Source organism: Oncorhynchus nerka, unplaced genomic scaffold, assembly GCF_034236695.1.
Source record: "Oncorhynchus nerka isolate Pitt River unplaced genomic scaffold, Oner_Uvic_2.0 unplaced_scaffold_1369, whole genome shotgun sequence".
In the NCBI taxonomy this organism is placed as follows: domain Eukaryota; kingdom Metazoa; phylum Chordata; class Actinopteri; order Salmoniformes; family Salmonidae; genus Oncorhynchus; species Oncorhynchus nerka.
In genome coordinates this window covers 39,766-62,557 of record NW_027039978.1, presented here as the reverse complement: position 1 = coordinate 62,557, position 22,792 = coordinate 39,766, and the positions used below count along the sequence as shown (strand labels likewise).

Sequence of the window (22,792 nt, the reverse complement as noted above, 5' to 3'; positions counted from 1 at the left end):
ATATGCAATTTGGCAGTACGTCCAGACCCTTGTTTTGAGAACGAAAGATATCTCAGTTTCAAGGTCTCAGATTAGAGAGAAGAAGCCTTGTGAGCTATTGGTCTATCACATGTTATGAACCACTATTGGTCGGTCACATGAATAAAGCAAACGTTAATTAATTATGAATAATTAATGAGCTAAATCATACAAATATAACTTGTCTGCAGTACATAAGAAACTAACGGGACTGCCCCTGTACAGCTCCTGACAGACATGTACTATGGTGCATTGAGTTGGTTGGAACCTCTCCAGCAAGCGGACAATAAAGAATGATGAATTAACTATTGACTTTGAGTGTCCCTTTGTTGAATTTCCATGACAGTCCTTTAGATGCCTTTTGGGAAACTCCAAGAGAGCTGTCATGTGCCATTCATTTACTGAGGAGTGGCTTCCGTCTGGCCACTCTACCATACATTTCTGATTGGTGGAGTACTGCAGAGATGGTTGTCCTTCTGGAAGGTTCTCCCATCTCCACAGAGGAACTCTGGAGCTCTGTCAGAGTGACCCTCGGGTTCTTGGTCACCTCCCTGACCAAGGCCCTTCTCCCCCGATTGCGTCACGTCTGGAGGAAATCTGGCACCATCCCTACGGTGAAGCATGGTGATGGCAGCATCATGCTGTGGGGGTGTTTTTCAGTCAAGTTTGGCTACTTCGAAGAATCTGAAATATAAAATATAGTTTGTATTGTTTCACTATTATTCTACAATGTAGAAAATAGTAAAAATAAAGAAAAACCCTTGTGTGTCCAAACGTTTGACTGGTACTGATTGGACTGTTTTGTTAAGCCAGCAGCTAGTTACTTGAAATGAGACATATAATCATGACATGATTAAAAAATACTATTAACTGACATGGATAGGTAGCTAATGAAACACCAATGGACATTTACAGTAGCTGGCTAGGCTATTCAAAGTGTAACATTGGCTAGCTTTACAATACATTTACAGTAGCTGGCTAGGCTATTCAAAGTGTAACATTGGCTAGCTTTACAATACATTTACAGTAGCTGGCTAGGCTATTCAAACTGTAACATTGGCTAGCTTTACAATACATTGGATAAATGGTCCATGGAGTTACCTCTTCATACTATCAAGATAATTATTATTGCAGCTGAATATTTTCAGTGCACTCTAAAAAATATTATTATCTCATTTCAGCCTTTGGGAGCTAGACACGTCTGTTTCTCTTCATCAGACAGCAGCTCACGTTTTCACAAGAGGCTGTAGTTACATCGTTGATAAAAGCAGGCATTTATTTTTTTAAGCATAAATGCATTCAGTTGTAAATAAAAGTAAATAAAAGCATTCAGTTGTACTTGAAACTTGTCTGAAAATTAAATATTATCTCTACGTTTTACTCATCTGCGTTACCCCCTCCAGTCAGCCAGCATATGGCGGTCTGAGACTTTAAGGTTATGCTGTTGGTGTGACGTATAATGTAGTGGACGGAACTCTTCTTTCAACAGCAGCAACAGTTCGTCAGACACCTCGGTAGCTTGCTAGACAAAATAAACGAACCAATAAAGCTTTTTAGTGTATATTAGACCATGTGGTTTATCCCACTCCTGTCGTCTAGTTAGTTATCCGACTTAATTTCTTATTTACGTTGTTGTAGTTATTAGTCAGCTAGCGGTCTGGTTAAGTTAGCACTAGCCTAGCTAGCTAACATCCCCGACCATGAGTTCACTAAGCTGCTCACCTCCAGCTAAAGAAGAGGAAGTCTGCTGGACGGAGAAAGAGGGTCTCGTCAAAGAGGAGGAGGAAGAGGCGGCTGTTACAATACAAAAACAAGTAGAGGATGAGGCTATCACCGTGAAGGAAGAAGAGGAAGACGTTTCATTGAAAGAAGAGGAAGACGCGTTCAGAGTGGAAGAGGAAGAGGATGCCGTTTTTGGAGTGAAAAAGGAGGAGGAGGAGGAAGAAGAGGAAGAAACTGGATATCTGGGCCCGGTTTCCCCAAAGCACCTTAAGGCATCTAATGATGAACTTAGCTGTAAGATGGTTTTGAGAAACCGTTCCCTGATTAACACTAGTAAGTACTGTTTTAAATACAGAGGCACAAACTGCAGTTGTTGAACTGATGTTTGGTGTTAAAGGGGAAATCTGCAATTGCTACATCAATTTTTGATTCTTGAAGAATATAACACATGCCTCATGAGCTTAGTTCAACTGTTGTACCCCATCAGAACCCAAATAAGCTTGTTTTACTCCAATGTTTAGAAACAATGTAAACCAACACTGTATCTCCTCAACATGGTTAAAACTATAATGTTGATATCATGGATGGCCAGTCCTTGCATCCATAGGTCTGTCTATGAATTTGAGAGTAGTTACATTTCTCCAGCCCCATCCATCTCATTCTTAGTGGTACCAAACAGCTTTGTTATTGGTTGAACTGCAGATTGGTTGATTGATGTGGTTTTTTAAAGGGGCAACCTCGGATTTAAACAGCAACAAAATGGCTGCCCTGAGACTTGGTTTGGTAAACAGCTGAGGGATGGGGGAAGGAGAAATGTTACCACTCTCAAATTCATAGAGAAAGCTATTGTAGCAAGTATCAGTAAGTAGTAGTAAGTAGTAAGTATTAGTAGTAGTAGTATTAGTACTAAGAAGTATCAGTAGTAGTAACATCTTGGTAGTAGTATCAGTAGTATAGTAGGCTAGTTTGAGTAGTCACTATGAATAAAGGACTAGTAGTAGTATCCATAAGGTCAAAATGATAGTTTTAACCAGATTTTGTAGTATAGTAGTAGTAGTATTAGTGTAGTTGTTTAGTAGTAGCCTTTAAGTAAGCTCATGTTTTGTAGTTTATCAGGTAGTAGTAGTAATAGTACAGTTGAAGTCATTAGTAGTAGTAGTAATTACTAAGTTCTATTCTTCAGTAGTAGTAGTAAAGGTATTATGAGTAGTCATAGTACTGATAGTGATGTATTAGTACCCCAGTTTAGTCCATTGTTTGTATCAGTAGTAGTAGTAGTAATAGTACTAGTTGTAGTGGTATCAGTAGTAGTAATAGTACTAGTAGTTTGTATGAGCAGTAGTAATAGTATAGTTGATAGTAGTTTTAGTAGTAGTAATAGTACTAGTTGAGTAGTAGTATCAGTAGTAGTAGTAGTAATAGTACTAGTTGTCTCCGTAGTATCCAGTAGTTAGTAGTAATAGTACTAGTAGTAGTAGTAGTATCAGTAGTAGTAGTAATAGTATTTGTCTGTAGTTCAGTAGTAGTAGTAGTAATAGTACTAGTTGTAGTAGTAGTATCCATTTGTACTAGTTGATAGTAGTATAAGTAGTAGTCTTAGTGGTAGTATTAGTCCAGTAGTTTAGTCTGATTAGTAGTGTCTAGTAGTAGTAGTAATCCATTTAGTAGTATTCAGTAGTAGTAGTAGTAATAGTCTAGTGTAGTACTAATCCATTTGTCTAGTGTAGTATCAGTAGTAGTAGTAGTAGTATTAGTAGTAGACTAATCCATTTGTCTGATTAGTAGTAGTAGTCCTGTCTCCGTAGTAGTATCAGTAATCCATTTAGTTCTGATTAGTAGTAGTCTCAGTAGTAGACTAATCCATTGTAGTAGTAGTAGTAGTAGTAGTAGTAGTACTAGTTGTAGTAGTAGTATCAGCAGTAGCAGTAGTAATAGTACTAGTTGTAGTCAGTAGTAGTAGTATTAGTACTAGAAGTAGTAGTAGTATCTAGTAGTAGTAGTATCAGTAGTAGTAGTAATAGTACTAGTAGTAGTATCAGGTAGTAGTAGTAGTAATAGTACTGTCCAGTAGTAGTGATTTAGTACTAGTTGTAGTAGTAGACAAGTAGTTAGTACTTGTAGTATCAGTAGAGTAGTCCCCAGTTGTGGTAGTATCAGTAGTAGTAGTAGTAGTAAGTTGTAGTAGTAGTATGTAGTAGTAGTAGTACTAGTTCAGTAGTAGTATCAGTAGTACTCATTAGTATGCCAGCTAGGTAGTAGTAGACAATGTTATCATCTCCATGCTTCTTCTCAACAGTCCTCATTGATCACCATTCTCAAAACTTCAAAACATCTCAGATTTTTTTGTAGATTAGGGGAAAAAATCAAACACGTTTTGAAATTATTGAGACACCTGGGACTGTTCAAAGACATGATTGTCTCTCTGACCAGCCGGCATTAAATGAGTGTTGGTGACGGCCGCACACCCCGAGCAGGCAACCACATGGGGACTTTGTCCTGATCACAAAAACTTGTCTGACGCAGCTAAATCAGGGACAGAAATCGTGTTGTCTACACCTGACATGTAGTATACACACCACTTCTTGTATTGTGCCACCCCCACAGCCCCCACAATGGATTAGTCCACTGAGACAGGAGCGAATCAGACAAGTGGATTAGTCCACGGAGACAGGAGCAAATCAGACAAGTGGATTAGTCCACTGAGACAGGAGCGAATCAGACAAATGGATTAGTCCACAGAGACAGGAGCGAATCAGACAAATGGATTAGTCCACGGACACAGGAGCGAATTAGACAAATGGATTAGTCCACGGACACAGGAGCGAATCAGACAAATGGATTAGTCCACTGAGACAGGAGCGAATCAGACAAATGGATTAGTCCACGGACACAGGAGCGAATCAGACAAGTGTCTCTTGTGCTATAAAAAAATATCTATATTTGCGACTGCTCAACAAAAAGATGTTGGTCGACCAACAGCCGATCGATCAAACAATGGACTAAATGGGGTCAGACATCATATCATTATGACATCATAATAGCCTTTGGTTCTTGAAGAATAGAACTTATAAATGCCTCGAATGATTCAACTGTATTTCCCCCATCAGAAACCAAAACATGAGCTTGTTAAAGGCCATTGTTCATAAACAAACACTGTATAGCCTCAAAATCTGGTTAAAACTATCATTTTGACCTTATGGATGTCCAGTCATTGTATTCATAGTGACTGTCAAGCCTTATAATCGTTATGCCAAGATGTCTGAACTTCTTGACGAGGTCGCTAGGTTTTGGGTACTACAACTAGTACTAATACTTAGGATAAATAATACAAATAAGAGAATCCAGAATATAGCACCAGTTAGCAGCATACAAACCCACAGTGAAGCTAATACTACTAATACTACTAATACTATACTACTAATACTTCTGATACTACAACTAGTACTAATACTACTAATACTACTACTACTACTAATACTATACTACTACTAATACTTATACTACTACTACTACTAATACTACTACTCCAGTAGGAGAGATGACTACTACAAGTACTACTAATACTACTACTACAAATGCTACTACTACTACAAGTACTACTACTAATACTACTACTACTACTACTAATACTACTACTACTGATACTACTACAACTAGTACTAATACTACTACTACTAATACTACTACTACTACCTACTACTCCAGTAGGAAAGATGACTACTAGTAGTAGTACTAGTAGTACTTGTAGTAGTAGTACTAGTAGTACTTGTAGTACTAGTAGTCCTTGTAGTAGTAGTAGTAGTATTCCAGTACTCCAGCAGGAGAGATGTACCATTAATGACCATCATTTGTCATCTACAGTGTGTGTTTGGTGACGGTAACTTCTGTTAATGCACCCCATGTAATATTATTACAGTCTTACCATGGTGAGAGTGGACACGTTGTTTACAGAGCTTATAACCTATGTTTACAGAGCTCATAACCTATGTTTACAGAGCTCGTAACCTATGTTTACAGAGCTTATAACCTATGTTTACAGAGCGTATAACCTATGTTTACAGAGCTCATCGTAACCTATGTTTACAGAGCTCGTAACCTATGTTTACAGAGCTCGTAACCTATGTTTACAGAGCGTATAACCTATGTTTACAGAGCTTGTAACCTATGTTTACAGAGCTTATAACCTATGTTTACAGAGCTCGTAACCTATGTTTACAGAGCTCGTAACCTATGTTTACAGAGCTCATAACCTATGTTCACAGAGCTTATAACCTATGTTTACAGAGCTCGTAACCTATGTTTACAGAGCTCGTAACCTATGTTTACAGAGCTCGTAACCTAGCTCGTAACCTATGTTTACAGAGCTCGTAACCTATGTTTAGAGCTCGTAACCTATGTTTACAGAGCTTATAACCTATGTTTACAGAGCTCGTAACCTATGTTTAGAGCTTGTAACCTATGTTTACAGAGCTCGTAACCTATGTTTACAGAGCTCATAACCTATGTTTACAGAGCTCGTAACCTATGTTTACAGAGCTTGTAACCTATGTTTACAGAGCTCATAACCTATGTTTACAGAGCTCATAACCTATGTTTACAGAGCTCGTAACCTATGTTTACAGAGCTCGTAACCTATGTTTACAGAGCTCGTAACCTATGTTTACAGAGCTCGTAACCTATGTTTACAGAGCTCGTAACCTATGTTTACAGAGCTCATAACCTATGTTTACAGAGCTTATAACCTATGTTTACAGAGCTTATAACCTATGTTTACAGAGCTCATAACCTATGTTTACAGAGCTTATAACCTATGTTTACAGAGCGTATAACCTATGTTTACAGAGCTCATAACCTATGTTTACAGAGCTCATAACCTATGTTTACAGAGCTCATAACCTATGTTTACAGAGCTCATAACCTATGTTTACAGAGCTCATAACCTATGTTTACAGAGCTCATAACCTATGTTTACAGAGCTCATAACCTATGTTTACAGAGCTCATAACCTATGTTTACAGAGCTCATAACCTATGTTTAGAGCTTATAACCTATGTTTAGAGCTTATAACCTATGTTACACTGGTGAGAAACATGTTGGTTTATTTAATTCCATTTATTAGTTTTGTCAATTTATTTCAATTGTCTTTTGTTTGTAGTGCTCCTGTCAATCAAAAAAAATAATCTTTCTTCACCTCAAACAGCAAGTAAACAAAGTCTGTTTTTACATCCATTGAGAATGACAATAGTTCCTCAATGTAGCAGATTTAGGTCGTTCCCTTTTAGATAACCACTCTGCGAAAATATACAAGTCGTCCTCTGATTCATTGGAGACATCAGAAAATAGACCAGATTACTTCCTGTCTGTGTGGATCTCACTGGCGCGTGAAATCAAGAGCATATTGGATGACTGTCATATTTCATTCACCCAGTAGATGATACTCACATTTTCACTGTACCCATCATGAGGTTGCTACCCATCACAAATTAATGTTTACAACAACGTAGGGTGCACAGGTTGAGAGAAACATTTGAGTTATTCCTTCTCGCCTCTACGCGCTCTCCTCTCCTCTCACATTTTCGTTTGTGGACTTCAATGCATAACACATCATCTGTATGTGACCAGGATAAAAAACCTTTCCAAGCCAAACCATATCAAAACTGCTACACACAGCCTACATCGTTGTCACCATATTAGCTAAAGTAATGTCATAGTCAACACGGCTAATAGGACTAACGCATTAGTAAACCTGCTACAATCATGAGGTAACTTTACAGTGTACAGTCAGTAAGCAGTTTAGCAGTCACACCGGCATACCACGTTGGTTTTCCTTTGTAAAATTAAAAGCTTACCATTGATTTGGAAGAGTTCAATGTTGTGTTGGATAGTCATAGCCAGCTAGCTAACATAGCATCACTCTGTTATAGCCAGCTAGCTAACATAGCATCTCTCTGTTATAGCCAGCTAGCTAACATAGCATCTCTCTGTTATAGCCAGCTAGCTAACATAGCATCTCTCTGTTATAGCCAGCTAGCTAACATAGCATCACTCTGTTATAGCCAGCTAGCTAACATAGCATCTCTCTGTTATAGCCAGCTAGCTAACATAGCATCCCTCTGTTATAGCCAGCTAGCTAACATAGCATCCCTCTGTTATAGCCAGCTAGCTAACATAGCATCACTCTGTTATAGCCAGCTAGCTAACATAGCATCTCTCTGTTATAGCCAGCTAGCTAACATAGCATCCCTCTGTTATAGCCAGCTAGCTAACATAGCATCCCTCTGTTATAGCCAGCTAGCTAACATAGCATCCCTCTGTTATAGCCAGCTAGCTAACATAGCATCCCTCTGTTATAGCCAGCTAGCTAACATAGCATCCCTCTGTTATAGCCAGCTAGCTAACATAGCATCCCTCTGTTATAGCCAGCTAGCTAACATAGCATCCCTCTGTTATAGCCAGCTAGCTAACATAGCATCCCTCTGTTATAGCCAGCTAGCTAACATAGCATCCCTCTGTTATAGCCAGCTAGCTAACATAGCATCCCTCTGTTATAGCCAGCTAGCTAACATAGCTTTCCTCTGTTATAGTCAGCTAGCTAACATAGCATCCCTCTGTTTGAGCAGGGTGTTTCAGTAGGCTAAACTAGCTAGCTGCATTTGCTAGCTATGTAAGTCAAACAAAAAAACATGGCACTTGCTTTCCTTAATTTAAGAAATGTATTTGTTTTAAACTGTTGAACTATTGTCTATCTCACCACATGTTATACACTGCAGTGCTAGCTAGCTGTAGGTTATGTTTTCAGTACTAGATACATTCTCTGATCCTTTGATTGCGTGGACAACATGTCAGTTCATGCTGTAAGAGCTCTGATAGGTTGGAGGACAATCTCCGGAAGTTGTCATAATTACTGTGTAAGTCTATGTAAGGGGGTGAGAACCATGAGCCTCCAGGTTTTGTATTGAAGCCAATGTACCCAGAAGAGGACGGAGGCTAGCAGTTCTCTAGCTGCACCATGGTGCTACCCAGTGGTGTAAAGTATTTAAGTAAAAATACTTTAAAGTACTACTTAAGTCATTTTTGGGGTATCTATACTTTACTATTTATATTTTTAACTACTTTTACTTCACTACATTCCCCTCAGAAAATGTTTTTTCTTTTTACTCCATACATTTTCCTTGACACCCAAAAGTACTCGTTACATTTTGAATTCTTAGCAGGACAGGAAAATAGTCAAATTTACGCACTTAACAACTGAACATCCCCGGTCATCTCTACTGCCTCTGATCTGGCGGACTCACTAAACACTCATGCTTTGTTTGTAAATTATGTTTGAGTGTGCCCTTGGCTTTCCGTAAATACATTTTAAAAAACAAGAAAATGTTGCCATCTGGTTTGCTTAATATAAAAATGAGAAAATATTTATATTCTTACTTTTGATACTTAAGTATATTTTAAACCAAATACTTTTAGACTTTCACTCAAGTAGAATTTTACTGGGTGATTAGAGTCATTTTCTATTTAAAGTATCTTTACTTTTACTCAAGTATGACAATTTGGGTACTTTTTTCCAACACTGGTGCAACCCAACAGAGTGCTGTTGTGGCTACTGTAGACCTTCATTGAAACACAGTCTTTCAATAAATTATTTGGTGACGTGAACATATTTATCTACAAGGTTATGATCAGGGAAGAAGAAGAAAACACGCCAAAGGGAACAGTTGGTCAGGATCCCAGAAGATGGCCGCTTTCCAATGCATTTCCTAATAACATTCTCAAACAACTTCTTAAGGCTAGTCGTCCCGCTAGTGGGACACCAGTCGACAACATCCGGTGAAATTGGAGGGCGCGCAATTCAAATAAATAATTGTAATATTAAACATTCATGAACATACAAGTATCTTATATCATTTAAAAGCCTAAATTCTTGTTAATCTAACTGTGTTGTCCAATTTACAATAAGCTTTACAGCGAAAGCATACCATGCGATTGTCTGAGGACGGTGCCAGTCGCAAAATCACAAATAGCGATTTAAATAAATCACTTACTTTTGAAAATCCTCCTCTGTTTGCAATCCCAAGGGTCCCAGCTACAACATGAATGGTGGTTTTGTTAGATAAAATCCTTCTTTATATCCCAAAAAGTCAGTTTAGTTGGCACCATCGATTTCAGTAATCCACTCGTTCAACATGCAAACAAAGGAATCCAAAAAGCTACCGCTAAACTTTGTTATTTATATTATAATAATATATTTCGCAATTACATTTCTATTTAATCCTCAGGTAACCTAAAATGTAAATAAACTATAATGTTTCATACGGAAAGCAGTATGTTCAATAGAAAAGTAAAACGCGTCCTCTTCATCGCGCGACGACAGACTGATATTGTACCGGGACTCTTTGTACAAAAACTTAAAAAAAATTCTTGCTCGTTTTTGAAGAAACAAGCCTGAAACAATGAACAAAGACCGTTGACATCTAGTGGAAGCCATAGGAATTGCAATCTGGGAGCAGGAATTACATAGGACCCATACCTTTCTATTATAAGAGCCTGGGACCTCACAACAACAAAAAATCTGGTTGGTTTTTCTTTGGATTTTTGCCTACAATCATAACTACCATATCAATTGTGTTATAGTCTCAGACATCAGACAACGGCAAAGTGTTTTCTATTCAATGCTACCAATTATATGCAAATCCTGGCTTCTGGGCCAATTGTAATCTACTACCTTTAGTACTTGATGTTATAGTCTCAGACAAACAGAGAATCCATTTATGCAATTTGTTGAAAGTATTCCTTTTCTAAATAATGTGTTTCCCACGGATTAATGTTTTGTGAACAAAGAGCAGCTCTGTAGCTGTACAACAACAGAAAAAAATATATCTGACACACTGCTTCGGGTTTCAGCAACTGTAATAATGTATTTATAGTCTAGAATCATCCACTATACTACTGTGGAAACAATAATACAAAACATGTATATTGTTGCTCACTTGACTGTCTTTTAAAGATAATTGTCAAATAAGTTTCTAAAAGTTGTTGTGGGCCTTTAACTATCTGTCTGAATGTTCACACAGGAGAAGGATGTGACTATTGTGGATCCTCTGGGGAGCCTCAACAACATCATGAAGCTGATGTGGCAGAGAAAAAATCACAATTACACCAGAGAATACACACAGGAGAGAAACCTTTTAGCTGTGATGAATGTGGGAAGAGTTTTACTAAGCCAAGCAACCTGATATCACACCAGAGAACACACACAGGAGAGAAGCCTTACCACTGTTCTGACTGTGGAAAGAGGTTCTCAAGAGCAGAGAACCTAAAAGTACACCAGAGAAGCCATACAGGAGAGAAACCTTATAGCTGCTCTGACTGTGGGAAGAGGTTTCTTTTGTCAGGACATTTAAAAGCACACCAGAGAATACATACAGGAGAGAAACCTTATAGCTGTGATCAATGTGGGAAGAGTTTTACTCAGTCGTGCAACCTGATATCACACCAGAGAATACACACTGGAGAGAAATATCACCGCTGCTCTGTCTGTGGGAAGAGATGCACCACTTTATCAGACCTCAAAATACATCAGAGAATCCACACAGGAGAGAAACCTTATAGCTGTGATCAATGTGGGAAGAGGTTTACTCAGTCAAAGAACCTGATATCACACCAGAGAACGCATACAGGAGAGAAGCCTTACCATTGCTCTGACTGCGGGAAGAGTTTCCACAGATCAGATTCACTAAGAAGACACCAGCGAACACACACATGTGAGAACTCTCTTAGCAATAAATTTCATAGCTGTGAACAATGTGACAAGAGATACTCTGATAAAAGATCTCTGATTAAACATCAGAAAATACATGAAGGAGTTGTTCCATGATATCAATGAAATGATGTCACAATGTAGATTGTTTTAACATTGTCGTCGGAGTATTTTAATGATGTCACAATGTAGAACGTTTTAACATTGTAGTAGGAGTATTTTAATGATGTCACAATGTAGAATGTCTTAACATTGTGGTCGAAAAATCCAGGTTCTGAATTGAAAGAGTTAAACAGACAAAGTGTCGCGTTACATTTACCTCGTTGGTGGCCCACTTGAATCAAAATGCAACACTTCAAAATGTAGCTGTTGTCTACAAATTGTCCTCTAACCAGGGATGTACACATTATTCCCAGATTCTGTGTGGTGTTTGAGCTGTTAGTTTTAACAGGACGTGCAACCTCACCCCCCCCTCCCCCTCGCAATTTTTTCCCCCAAGTGATATCAATATGAGTGATGACAAATAAGTGTTGCATTTCTCTTCGTTTTGGGGACCCCTGCATTTAAATGCATCACTCCAAAAATGTAGATGACTGTCTTCTGCTAGTTGTCGTTATTCCACTACTGAAGAAGCACGACTCAAATCACCTCATATTTCAAACATTCAGCCTGACAAAATATACATGTTTTATTATTCCATGCCTCACCATTAAGTGAATTGTTGCTAATACCCATTAACAAAGGGGTGTACATTTGGTTTTGATATTGAATATTTCACAACATTTTCAATTCATGTAACGTTTGCAACCAACTTACAGTTTGTATAAATGTTTATGAAACAATGTAGTAAAACTAGATTATATTTCTGGTTGCGTATTACATATATTATATTCTTACTATTTTTATTAATGTAATTTCCTTAGAATGATCATTAGTCTTTCAGTTTTTATTGTTCTTTAGGATTTATCCTTATATTAGTTTTTATTTTCATTGTTTTCCATTGTTTTTTTTTTGTTTGCAACCAACTTACAGTTTGTATAAATGTTTATAAAACAATGTAGTAAAACAAGTTTATATTTTTGTGTTGGATATTACATCCTATTCTTACTATTTTAATGTATTTTCCTTAGAAAGATTTTATTTAGTTTGTTATCCTTATGATAGTTGTGTACTAAATATTTCAGTTTTTATTTTTAATTAAAAATATCTATATATATATTCAATTCCTGTGAAGCCGTTGTGTTGCATCCATGTCTGAAATGTGCTGTATAAATAAAGCTTGATTTGATTTGAACATATTGCAAAACAAATGAACCCAATGACTGACCAATCAACAGAGTCTTGCTAAACCAATGAACAAATATGTGCAAAAGCAACACACATCTTGGTCGATCAGGTAGCCTAGTGGTTAGAGCGTTGGGCCAGTAACCGAACGGTTGGATCGATCAGGTAGCCTAGTGGTTAGAGCGTTGGGCCAGTAACCGAACGGTTGGATCGAGCAGGTAGCCTAGTGGTTACAGCGTTGGGCCAGTAACCGAACGGTTGGATCGAGCAGGTAGCCTAGTGGTTACAGCGTTGGGCCAGTAACCGAACGGTTGGATCGAGCAGGTAGCCTAGTGGTTACAGCGTTGGGCCAGTAACCGAAACGGTTGGATCGAGCAGGTAGCCTAGTGGTTAGAGCGTTGGGCCAGTAACCAAACGGTTGGATCGAGCAGGTAGCCTAGTGGTTAGAGCGTTGGGCCAGTAACCGAACGGTTGGATCGAGCAGGTAGCCTAGTGGTTACAGCGTTGGGCCAGTAACCGAACGGTTGGATCGAGCAGGTAGCCTAGTGGTTAGAGCGTTGGGCCAGTAACCGAACGGTTGGATCGAGCAGGTAGCCTAGTGGTTACAGCGTTGGGCCAGTAACCGAACGGTTGGATCGAGCAGGTAGCCTAGTGGTTAGAGCGTTGGGCCAGTAACCGAACGGTTGGATCGAGCAGGTAGCCTAGTGGTTACAGCGTTGGGCCAGTAACCGAACGGTTGGATCGAGCAGGTAGCCTAGTGGTTAGAGCGTTGGGCCAGTAACCGAATGGTTTCTGGATCAAATCCCTGAGCTGACAAGTTAAAAATCTGTCGTTCTGAACAAGGCAGTTAACCCACTGTTCCCCACCTTCATTGTAAATAAGAATGTGTTTTTAACTGACTAGCTAAATAAAGGTTCAATTGAAAAAAATGAAATGTAAAAATAAAAAATCTGTATATATTCAGTAGGTTTTCCACTATGTCTAAATAGTGCATACTATGTACATTTTATCACTTTTCAAATCAAATGTATTTATATAGCCCTTCTTACTTCAGCTGATATCTCAAAGTGCTGTACTGAAACCCAGCCTAAAACCCCAAACAGCAAGCAATGCAGATGTAGAAGCACGGTGGCTAGGAAAAACTCCCTAGAAAGGCCAAAACCTAGGAAGAAACCTAGAGTGGAACTAGGCTATGAGGGGTGTCCAGCCCTCTTCTGGCTGTGCCGGGTGGAGATTATAACAGAACATGGCCAAGATGTTAAAATGTTCATAAATGACCAGCATGGTCAAATAATAATAATCACAGTAGTTGTCAAGGGTGCAACAAGTCAGCACCTCAGGAGTAAATGTCAGTTGGCTTTTCTATAGCCGATCATTAAGAGTAGAGAGTTGAAAACAGCAGGTCTGGGACCTGTAGCACCACATTCAGAGTATCTCTACCGCTCCTGCTGTCTCCAGAGAGTTGAAAACAGCAGGTCTGGGACCTGCAGCACATCCGGTGAACAGGTCAGGGTTCCATAGCCGCAGGCAGAACAACCAATCCAGTACATTTTTGTTGAACATTTTGAAATTGTATTGATTCATTTCGGTGGCTGGTCTCTGACCATTTCATGCAAATAAGAACCTTACAAATTCTTAGAAACGGACAGAGTGTTTTAATTGAACTGGTTAAGAATTTTAACATAAGAACTAAATTCATCTAACATTTGGTCCTTCGAAGCCGGATCTAAATATCTGTCCCTGTCATCTGAAGATAACAAGCCGAGAACCGTGCACAGGCGGTCCGTGGTCCCGTAAAACAAAGTCCTGTCCCCTGAAAATTCGAGCTCTATAACAGGCCGGTATACACCCCAGGTTGACAGGAACGGTGACTAGATCCAACCGGCATTACTTTTCCCAGTCTGCGAGACCAGGTCAGTAGTCTTTATTCTCGAATTTGGGGGGAATGAATTAAGATATCTTTGATTTGACGTTCTAAAATGTTTAGAATTTATCAATAATAGGAGCTGCGCTATTCCAAACAGATTCTCTGGGTCTTGTATGACCAATATACATATATCGATAACTGGGCAGGTCCGAAATGACCTGAGGTAAGGTGCACTACCATAAATAAAATTAGCTTAATAGATCCGGGTGCCTTGGTGGCCAGAGGGGATATTAAGTCTTAATGGATCCAGGTGCCTTGGTGGCCAGAGGGGATATTAAGTCTTAATAGATCTGGGTGCCTTGGTGGCCAGAGAGGATATTAAGTCTTAATGGATCCAGGTGCCTTGGTGGCCAGAGGGGATATTAAGTCTTAATTGATCTGGGTGCCTTGGTGGCCAGAGGGGATATTAAGTCTTAATAAATATGGGTGCCTTGGTGGCCAGAGGGGATATTAAGTCTTAATAGATCTGGGTGCCTTGGTGGCCAGAGGGGATATTAAGAGGGGATATTAAATAGGTGCTGGGAGATGGGACGCTGATCTTGTATAAATAGGATAACTCATAGGACTAATTAAACACAGGGTAGATCCGCGATAGATCCAATCCAACAGACATACCTAAATAAAGTCCAAAATAGAGTGGGAGAAGAGAGAGTGAGGATATAAAGTGGGCTTGGTGAGATAGGAAGGTAATTCTATGCGTACAAGATAACTTGAATGGTCAACTAAACTCAGGGTGGAAAAACCATCGATCCGATTCAACAGACAGTACTGAAATAAAGTCCAAAAAGGAGGAGAGGGAAGCCTAATATATTTTACCTTTATTTAACTAGGCAAGTCAGTTAAGAACAAATTCTTATTTTCAATGACGTTCAGGGGAAGAATGACAGATTTGTACCTTGTCAGCTCGGGGGTTTGAACTTGCAACCTTCCGGTTACTAGACCAACACTCTAACCACTAGGCTACCCTGCCGCCCCATATAGCGGACTGAGATACAAGATATTGGTGTACTTTAAAAGTCCTCGGACACAACATGAAATAGGAGGTTAACTAGGGATTTACGACCCCTGGGTAATAGCTTATAGATGTACGGGTGAGACCTAATGTCCGATCGACAGTCAACTCTATAGATAAAGTTTCCAGAAGGGAGAAATACACATCAAACACGACATACACATAGATTGTGAGCATTAAAGAGACACACAGTCAGACAGGAGAGCAACTATAGGATCTAGGTAACGGTAAACACGACATACATAGATCATAGAAATATATACACATAGATAGTGATAAATACCATAGTGGCTGCCTACATCACCGGGGGTATGTACGGGACCTCTGATTGGTGTAGGCATCACCGGGGGTATGTACGGAACCTCTGATTGGTGTAGGCATCACCGGGGGTATGTACGGGACCTCTGATTGGTGTAGGCATCACCGGGGGTATGTACTGATTGGTTCCAAGTTTAGGAGTTGGGAGTTGGTCAAATTTGCTTGAGAAGACAGAGTGTTGAAATGTACTTTTTATGAGAAAATGTGCAAGAATTGAAGGTGACAACAAATGTTATAGTCATCATAACAATGTTTTACTGTCATATACAAAAAATCCGGTCCTCCCTCGACTGGGACCCATTAAGTTCACTCTTTTCGGCTTCGGCCCACCACCTAATAACACAGCCACTACAGAACAATGAGCCAGATGTTTCACCTGAGGAATAAATGTGAAACATCCGGTTGGCTTTTTCACTCACTACCAAATATGGTGATGAGAGGAAGCCCATTGGGAGAAGATGTAGCCGGATGGGTTCTGCTGATTTTCTCATTGATCAAACGTTTGATCTCAATACAGTTTTCTGATTCCATAACTAGAATCTTTAACAAACAGAGTGGACTACGTTTTGTATACTTTACCCTTTTGCAAAAGTTTTTTTTAATGGCGTTGTTTAAAAGGAGTGCGAGGACGTTATGAGTTATTTCACACCGGTAAACTTCACAGAGTAGGCGTTCCCTAATGGAAATATGCAAATAAATACTCGAACGCGCCAATAGGATCTTGCTAGCTCCTGCTTGGCTCTGCCCACCTCCTTGCTTGTTCTGTCCACTATGATTAATTTGCTGCCATTGCAAACGACAGGTTCTGGTCTATCTGGGTTAGGTATAAAACATCTTTGGCCACACAGTCCGTAAAGAGCATGATGTTGCTGACTGACGTTAACCACCCAGCTAGTAGAAGACCTGCATAGCACAGAGTATATCAATTTGACATTGCAACATCGTACATTGTGGGTAGTTTTAGAAGATAATAAATATGTAATAACGCAAAAACATAACTGTTTGTACTTAATAGTAAGTAGGTAACCAGATAGTGACTACAACTGAGTTACTATTTTTCCCACTCCAGTCAGCAGATGACGATCTGCGACTTTAAGGCGATGCTGCTGGTGTGACGTATAATGTAGTGGACGGAACGCTTCTTTCAACAGCAACAACAGTGAGTCAGACACCTCGATAGCTTGATAGACAAAATAGACGAACCAATAAACCGCTTTAGACGCTTTCGTGTTTATTAGCCAGTGTATTTTAAACTCAATACTGTCGTCTAGTTAGTTATCCGATTTAATTTCATATTTACGGTGTTGTTGTTATTATTATTCAACTAGCGGGCTGGTTCAGTTAGCATTAGCCTAGCTAGCTAACATCTCCGACCATGAGTTCACTAAGCTGTTCTCCTTCTGATAAAGAAGAGGTGGTCTGCTGGACGGAGAAAGAGGGTCTCGTCAAAGAGGAGGAGGAAGAGGAGGCTGTTACAATACAAAAACAAGTAGAGGGTGAGGCTGTTACCGTGAAAGAAGAAGAGAAAGACGTTTCAGTGAAAGAGGAGGAGGATGTTACAGTAAAAGAAGAGGAGGAAGAGAAAGAGGAGGATTTCGTTTTTGGAGTGAAAGAGGAGGGGGAGATGACTGTCACATCCAAAAAGGAGGAGGAAGAAGACGAGGAAACTGGATATCTGGGCCCGGTTTCCCAAACGCATCTTAAGGCATCCAATGATTCTAATGATGAATTTAGCCATAAGATGGTTTTGAGAAACCGTTCCCTGATTAACACTAGTAAGTACTGTCTTAAATACAGAGGCACAAACTCTGCAGTTGTTGAACTGATGTTTGGTGTTAAAGGGGAAATCTGTAGTTACATCCATGTTTGGACTTTTAAATTATTTATTTATAGCCATTGATTCTTGAAGAATATAACACATGCCTCATGAGCTTAGTTGAACTGTTGTACCACATCAGAACCCCAAATAAGCTTTTTTTACTCCAATGTTTAGAAACAATGTAAATCGACACTGTATAGCCTCAACATGGTTAAAACTATAATGTTGATATCATGGATGGTCAGTCCTTGCATCCATAGGTCTGTCTATGAATTTGAGAGTAGTTACATTTCTCCAGCCCCATCCATCATCTTATTACCTAAACAGTGGTGGAATGTGTAATTACATCATCACATCATTGTTACATCATAAACGTTTATGAAGTGGCGGAATGACGCTTCATTGTTTCAACTGCAGATTGGTTGATTTGATTGTGGCTTTTTTTTAACGGGACAACCTCGGATTTAAATAGCAACAAAATGTCAGCCCTGAGACTTGGTTTGGTAAACGGATGGGGGCTGATGGGGAAATGGACCCCTCTCTCAAACTCATAGAGAAAGTTATTGTAGCCACCTTGTCAAGAAGTTCAGACATCTTGGCGTAACAGTTATAAGGTGTTGGCTTGATAGTCGCTGGAGTTCAGCTCAGGACCTCCCCCTGAATTCACTACACTATGAATACAAGGACTGGCCATCCATGAGGTCAAAATGGTAGTTTTAACCAGATTGAGGCTATATAGTATATTCTAGAATTCATCCATGATGTCATAATGATAGTTTTAACCAGATTGAGGCTATACAGTGTTAATTTACCAACAGTGGTGTTATAGGAGCTCATGTTTTGGTTTCTGATGGGGGAAATACAGTTGAATCATTTGAGGCATTTCTAAGTTCTATTCTTCAAGAACCAAAGGCTATTATGATGTCATAATGATGTATGATGCTACAAGGGCTGACCCCATTCAGTCGATTGTTTGGTCGACAGGCTGTTAGTCGAACAGTCGCAAATATACAGTCAGTGTTTACTCTGCGTTCATTTAAGTGTGTCTCTGCGCCACGGCAGAATCATTGCCGCCACACCAAAAGATCCGTTTTCTAACAAACATAGTTTCAATTAAGTTCTGTAAATTCACGTTCGCCTTTTTTCTTGGTAAATAGATGATCTTTGTTGGGTTCAACACAGTTCTGAAGGTTATTTAGTTCTGTGAGCTGCGGCCTCAAGAGTCAAGAAACTCACCAGTGACCAGTTCGTAGTACAGAAGCTCTGCGGCGCGAAACACAATTCACTTGAATCAACCTCAGAGCTCCAATAAAGGTACGTTAGCTTGTTGTGTTTGACTAACGTTAGCTAGCCAACTAGTTAACTACATCAGCTAGCTATAACCTACAACACACAATTCAGATCTATGAAAATTGTAACTTTTAACTAGCTAATATCCACCAGTATGTCGATGATAGACACAGGGTTAACTAACGTTACTAGTCTAGCAAGTTAGCTAGCTAATATCCACCAGTATGTCGATGATAGACACAGGGTTAACTAACGTTACTAGTCTAGCAAGTTAGCTAGATAATCAATTAATTAGTTATTGATTTTTACCATTTTAAATGGCTGTATATCCTTTGACTTTTTTTATTTTTCCACTTTCACAGCCTTATTCTAAAAATGCATTCAATGTTTTTTCCCTCCTCTACACAGAATACCCCACAATGACAAAGCAAAAACAGTTTCTTAAAGAAATGTTTGTATAATAAATCTAATACAATAAAATAAAAAAATGAAATATCACATTATCATAAGTATTCAGACCCTTTCCTCAGTACTTTGTTGAAGCACCTTTGGCAGCGATTACAGCATCGAGTTTTCTTGGGTTTGACGCTACAACTTGGCCAACGTGTATTTGAGTAGTTCCTCATATTCTTCTCAGCAGATCCTCTCAAGCTCTGTCAGGTTGGATGGGGAGTGTTGCTGCGCAGCTATTCCCAATCCCTGCCGCTGAAAAACATTCCCACAGCATGATACTGCCACCACCATGCTTCACTGCAGGGATGGTGCCAAGTTTCCTCCTGACGTGATGCTGCCACCACCATGCTTCACTGCAGGGATGGTTCCAGGTTTCCTCCAGACGTGATGCTGCCACCACCATGCTTCACCGTAGGGATGGTTCCAGGTTTCCTCCAGACGTGATGCTGCCACCACCATGCTTCACCGTAGGGATGGTTCCAGGTTTCCTCCAGACGTGATGCTGCCACCACCATGCTTCACCGTAGGGATGGTTCCAGGTTTCCTCCTGACGTGATGCTGCCACCACCATGCTTCACCGTAGGGATGGTTCCAGGTTTCCTCCTGACGTGATGCTGCCACCACCATGCTTCACCGTAGGGATGGTTCCAGGTTTCCTCCAGACGTGATGCTGCCACCACCATGCTTCACCGTAGGGATGGTTCCAGGTTTCCTCCTGACGTGATGCTGCCACCACCATGCTTCACCGTAGGGATAGTTCCAAGTTTCCTCCAGATGTGATGCTGCCACCACCATGCTTCACTGCAGGGGATGGTGCCAAGTGTCCTCCTGACGTGATGCTGCCACCACCTTGCTTCACTGCAGGGATGGTGCCAAGTTTCCTCCAGACGTGATGCTGCCACCACCATGCTTCACCGTAGGGATGGTTCCAGGTTTCCTCCAGACGTGATGCTGCCACCACCATGCTTCACCGTAGGGATGGTTCCAGGTTTCCTCCAGACGTGATGCTGCCACCACCATGCTTCACTGCAGGGGATGGTGCCAAGTTTCCTCCTGACGTGATGCTGCCACCACCATGCTTCACTGCAGGGATGGTGCCAAGTTTCCTCCAGACGTGATGCTGCCACCACCATGCTTCACCGTAGGGATGGTTCCAGGTTTCCTCCAGACGTGATGCTGCCACCACCATGCTTCACCGTAGGGATGGTTCCAGGTTTCCTCCAGACGTGATGCTGCCACCACCATGCTTCACCGTAGGGATGGTTCCAGGTTTCCTCCAGACGTGATGCTGCCACCACCATGCTTCACCGTAGGGATGGTTCCAGGTTTCCTCCTGACGTGATGCTGCCACCACCATGCTTCACCGTAGGGATGGTTCCAGGTTTCCTCCTGACGTGATGCTGCCACCACCATGCTTCACCGTAGGGATGGTTCCAGGTTTCCTCCAGACGTGATGCTGCCACCACCATGCTTCACCGTAGGGATGGTTCCAGGTTTCCTCCTGACGTGATGCTGCCACCACCATGCTTCACCGTAGGGATAGTTCCAAGTTTCCTCCAGATGTGATGCTGCCACCACCATGCTTCACTGCAGGGATGGTGCCAAGTGTCCTCCTGACGTGATGCTGCCACCACCTTGCTTCACTGCAGGGATGGTGCCAAGTTTCCTCCAGACGTGATGCTGCCACCACCATGCTTCACCGTAGGGATGGTTCCAGGTTTCCTCCAGACGTGATGCTGCCACCACCATGCTTCACCGTAGGGATGGTTCCAGGTTTCCTCCAGACGTGATGCTGCCACCACCATGCTTCACTGCAGGGGATGGTGCCAAGTTTCCTCCTGACGTGATGCTGCCACCACCATGCTTCACCGTAGGGATGGTTCCAGGTTTCCTCCAGACGTGATGCTGCCACCACCATGCTTCACCGTAGGGATGGTTCCAGGTTTCCTCCTGACGTGATGCTGCCACCACCATGCTTCACCGTAGGGATGGTTCCAGGTTTCCTCCTGACGTGATGCTGCCACCACCATGCTTCACCGTAGGGATGGTTCCAGGTTTCCTCCTGACGTGATGCTGCCACCACCATGCTTCACCGTAGGGATGGTTCCAGGTTTCCTCCTGACGTGATGCTGCCACCACCATGCTTCACCGTAGGGATGGTTCCAAGTTTCCTCCAGACGTGACGCTTGGCGTTCAAGCCTATGAGTTCAATCTTGGTTTCATTAGTCCAGAGAATCTTGTTTCTCCTGGTCTGAGAGTCTTTAGGTGCCCAAGGCTCTTCTCCCCTGATTGGTCAGTTTGGCCGGGCGGCGAGCTCCAGGAAGAGTCTTGGTGGTTCCAAACTTCTTCCATTTAAGAATGATGGAGGCCACTGTGTTCTTGGGGAACTTCAAAGCTGCAGAAATTTGTTCGTATCCTTCCCCCAGATCTGTATGTTGACACAATCCTGTCTCGGAGCTCTACGGACAATTCCTTCGACCTCATGGCTTGGTTTTTTGCTCTGACATGCACTGTCAACTGTGGGACCTTATATAGACAGGTGTGTGCCTTTCAAAATCGTGTCCAATTAATTGAATTTACCACAGGTGGAAGGAAATCAAGTTGTAGAAACATCTCAAGGATGATCAATGGAAACAGGATGCACCTGATCTCAATTCCGAGTCTCATAGAAAAAGGGTCTGAATACTTATGGAATTAAGTTATTTCTGTTTTTTTATTTTGAATTACATTTGCAAAAATATAAACTTGTTTTCGTTTTGTCATTATGGGGTATTGTGTGTAGATTTATTAGGATTTTATTTGATCCATTTTAGAATAAGGCTGTAACGTAACAAAATGTGGACAAAGTCAAGGGGTCTGAATACTTTCCGACGTGGATCTCCAGATTCGTTTGTTTAAAGTGGGACAGAAAAACAACCAATTCCCTGTACATTCTGATATACTGTAAGTGTTAAAACAAAATAATCCTCTGCAAATTACCACAGGGATTATATATAGTCATTTTATAGATGGATTTAATGGGATTATATATAGTCATTTTATAGATGGATTTAATGGGATTATATATAGTCATTTTATAGGTGGATTTAATGGGATTATATATAGTCATTTTATAGGTGGATTTAATGGGATTATATATAGTCATTTTATAGGTGGATTTAATGGGATTATATATAGTCATTTTATAGATTG

At 40.6% G+C, this 22,792-nt stretch overlaps 2 protein-coding genes across 2 annotated transcripts in view; both read left to right on the top strand.

Moving 5' to 3' along the window:
• The first annotated feature begins 1,493 nt into the window (after positions 1–1,493).
• On the top strand, positions 1,494–12,415 carry LOC115118007 (zinc finger protein 239-like). The gene is made up of 2 exons (XM_065015637.1): positions 1,494–2,073; positions 10,812–12,415. The coding sequence occupies exons 1-2, from the start codon at positions 1,719–1,721 to the stop codon at positions 11,612–11,614; spliced, it is 1,158 nt and encodes a 385-aa protein (XP_064871709.1). The 5' UTR covers positions 1,494–1,718; the 3' UTR covers positions 11,615–12,415.
• A 4,760-nt stretch (positions 12,416–17,175) lies between these two features.
• The window catches only part of LOC135568859 (zinc finger protein 665-like), a 39,527-nt gene continuing 33,910 nt past the window's right edge, over positions 17,176–22,792 (top strand). Inside the window, exon 1 of the mRNA XM_065015639.1 lies at positions 17,176–17,813. Coding sequence (XP_064871711.1) covers positions 17,414–17,813 — 400 coding nt within the window. The 5' untranslated portion in view covers positions 17,176–17,413. The remainder of the gene's footprint in view (positions 17,814–22,792) is intronic.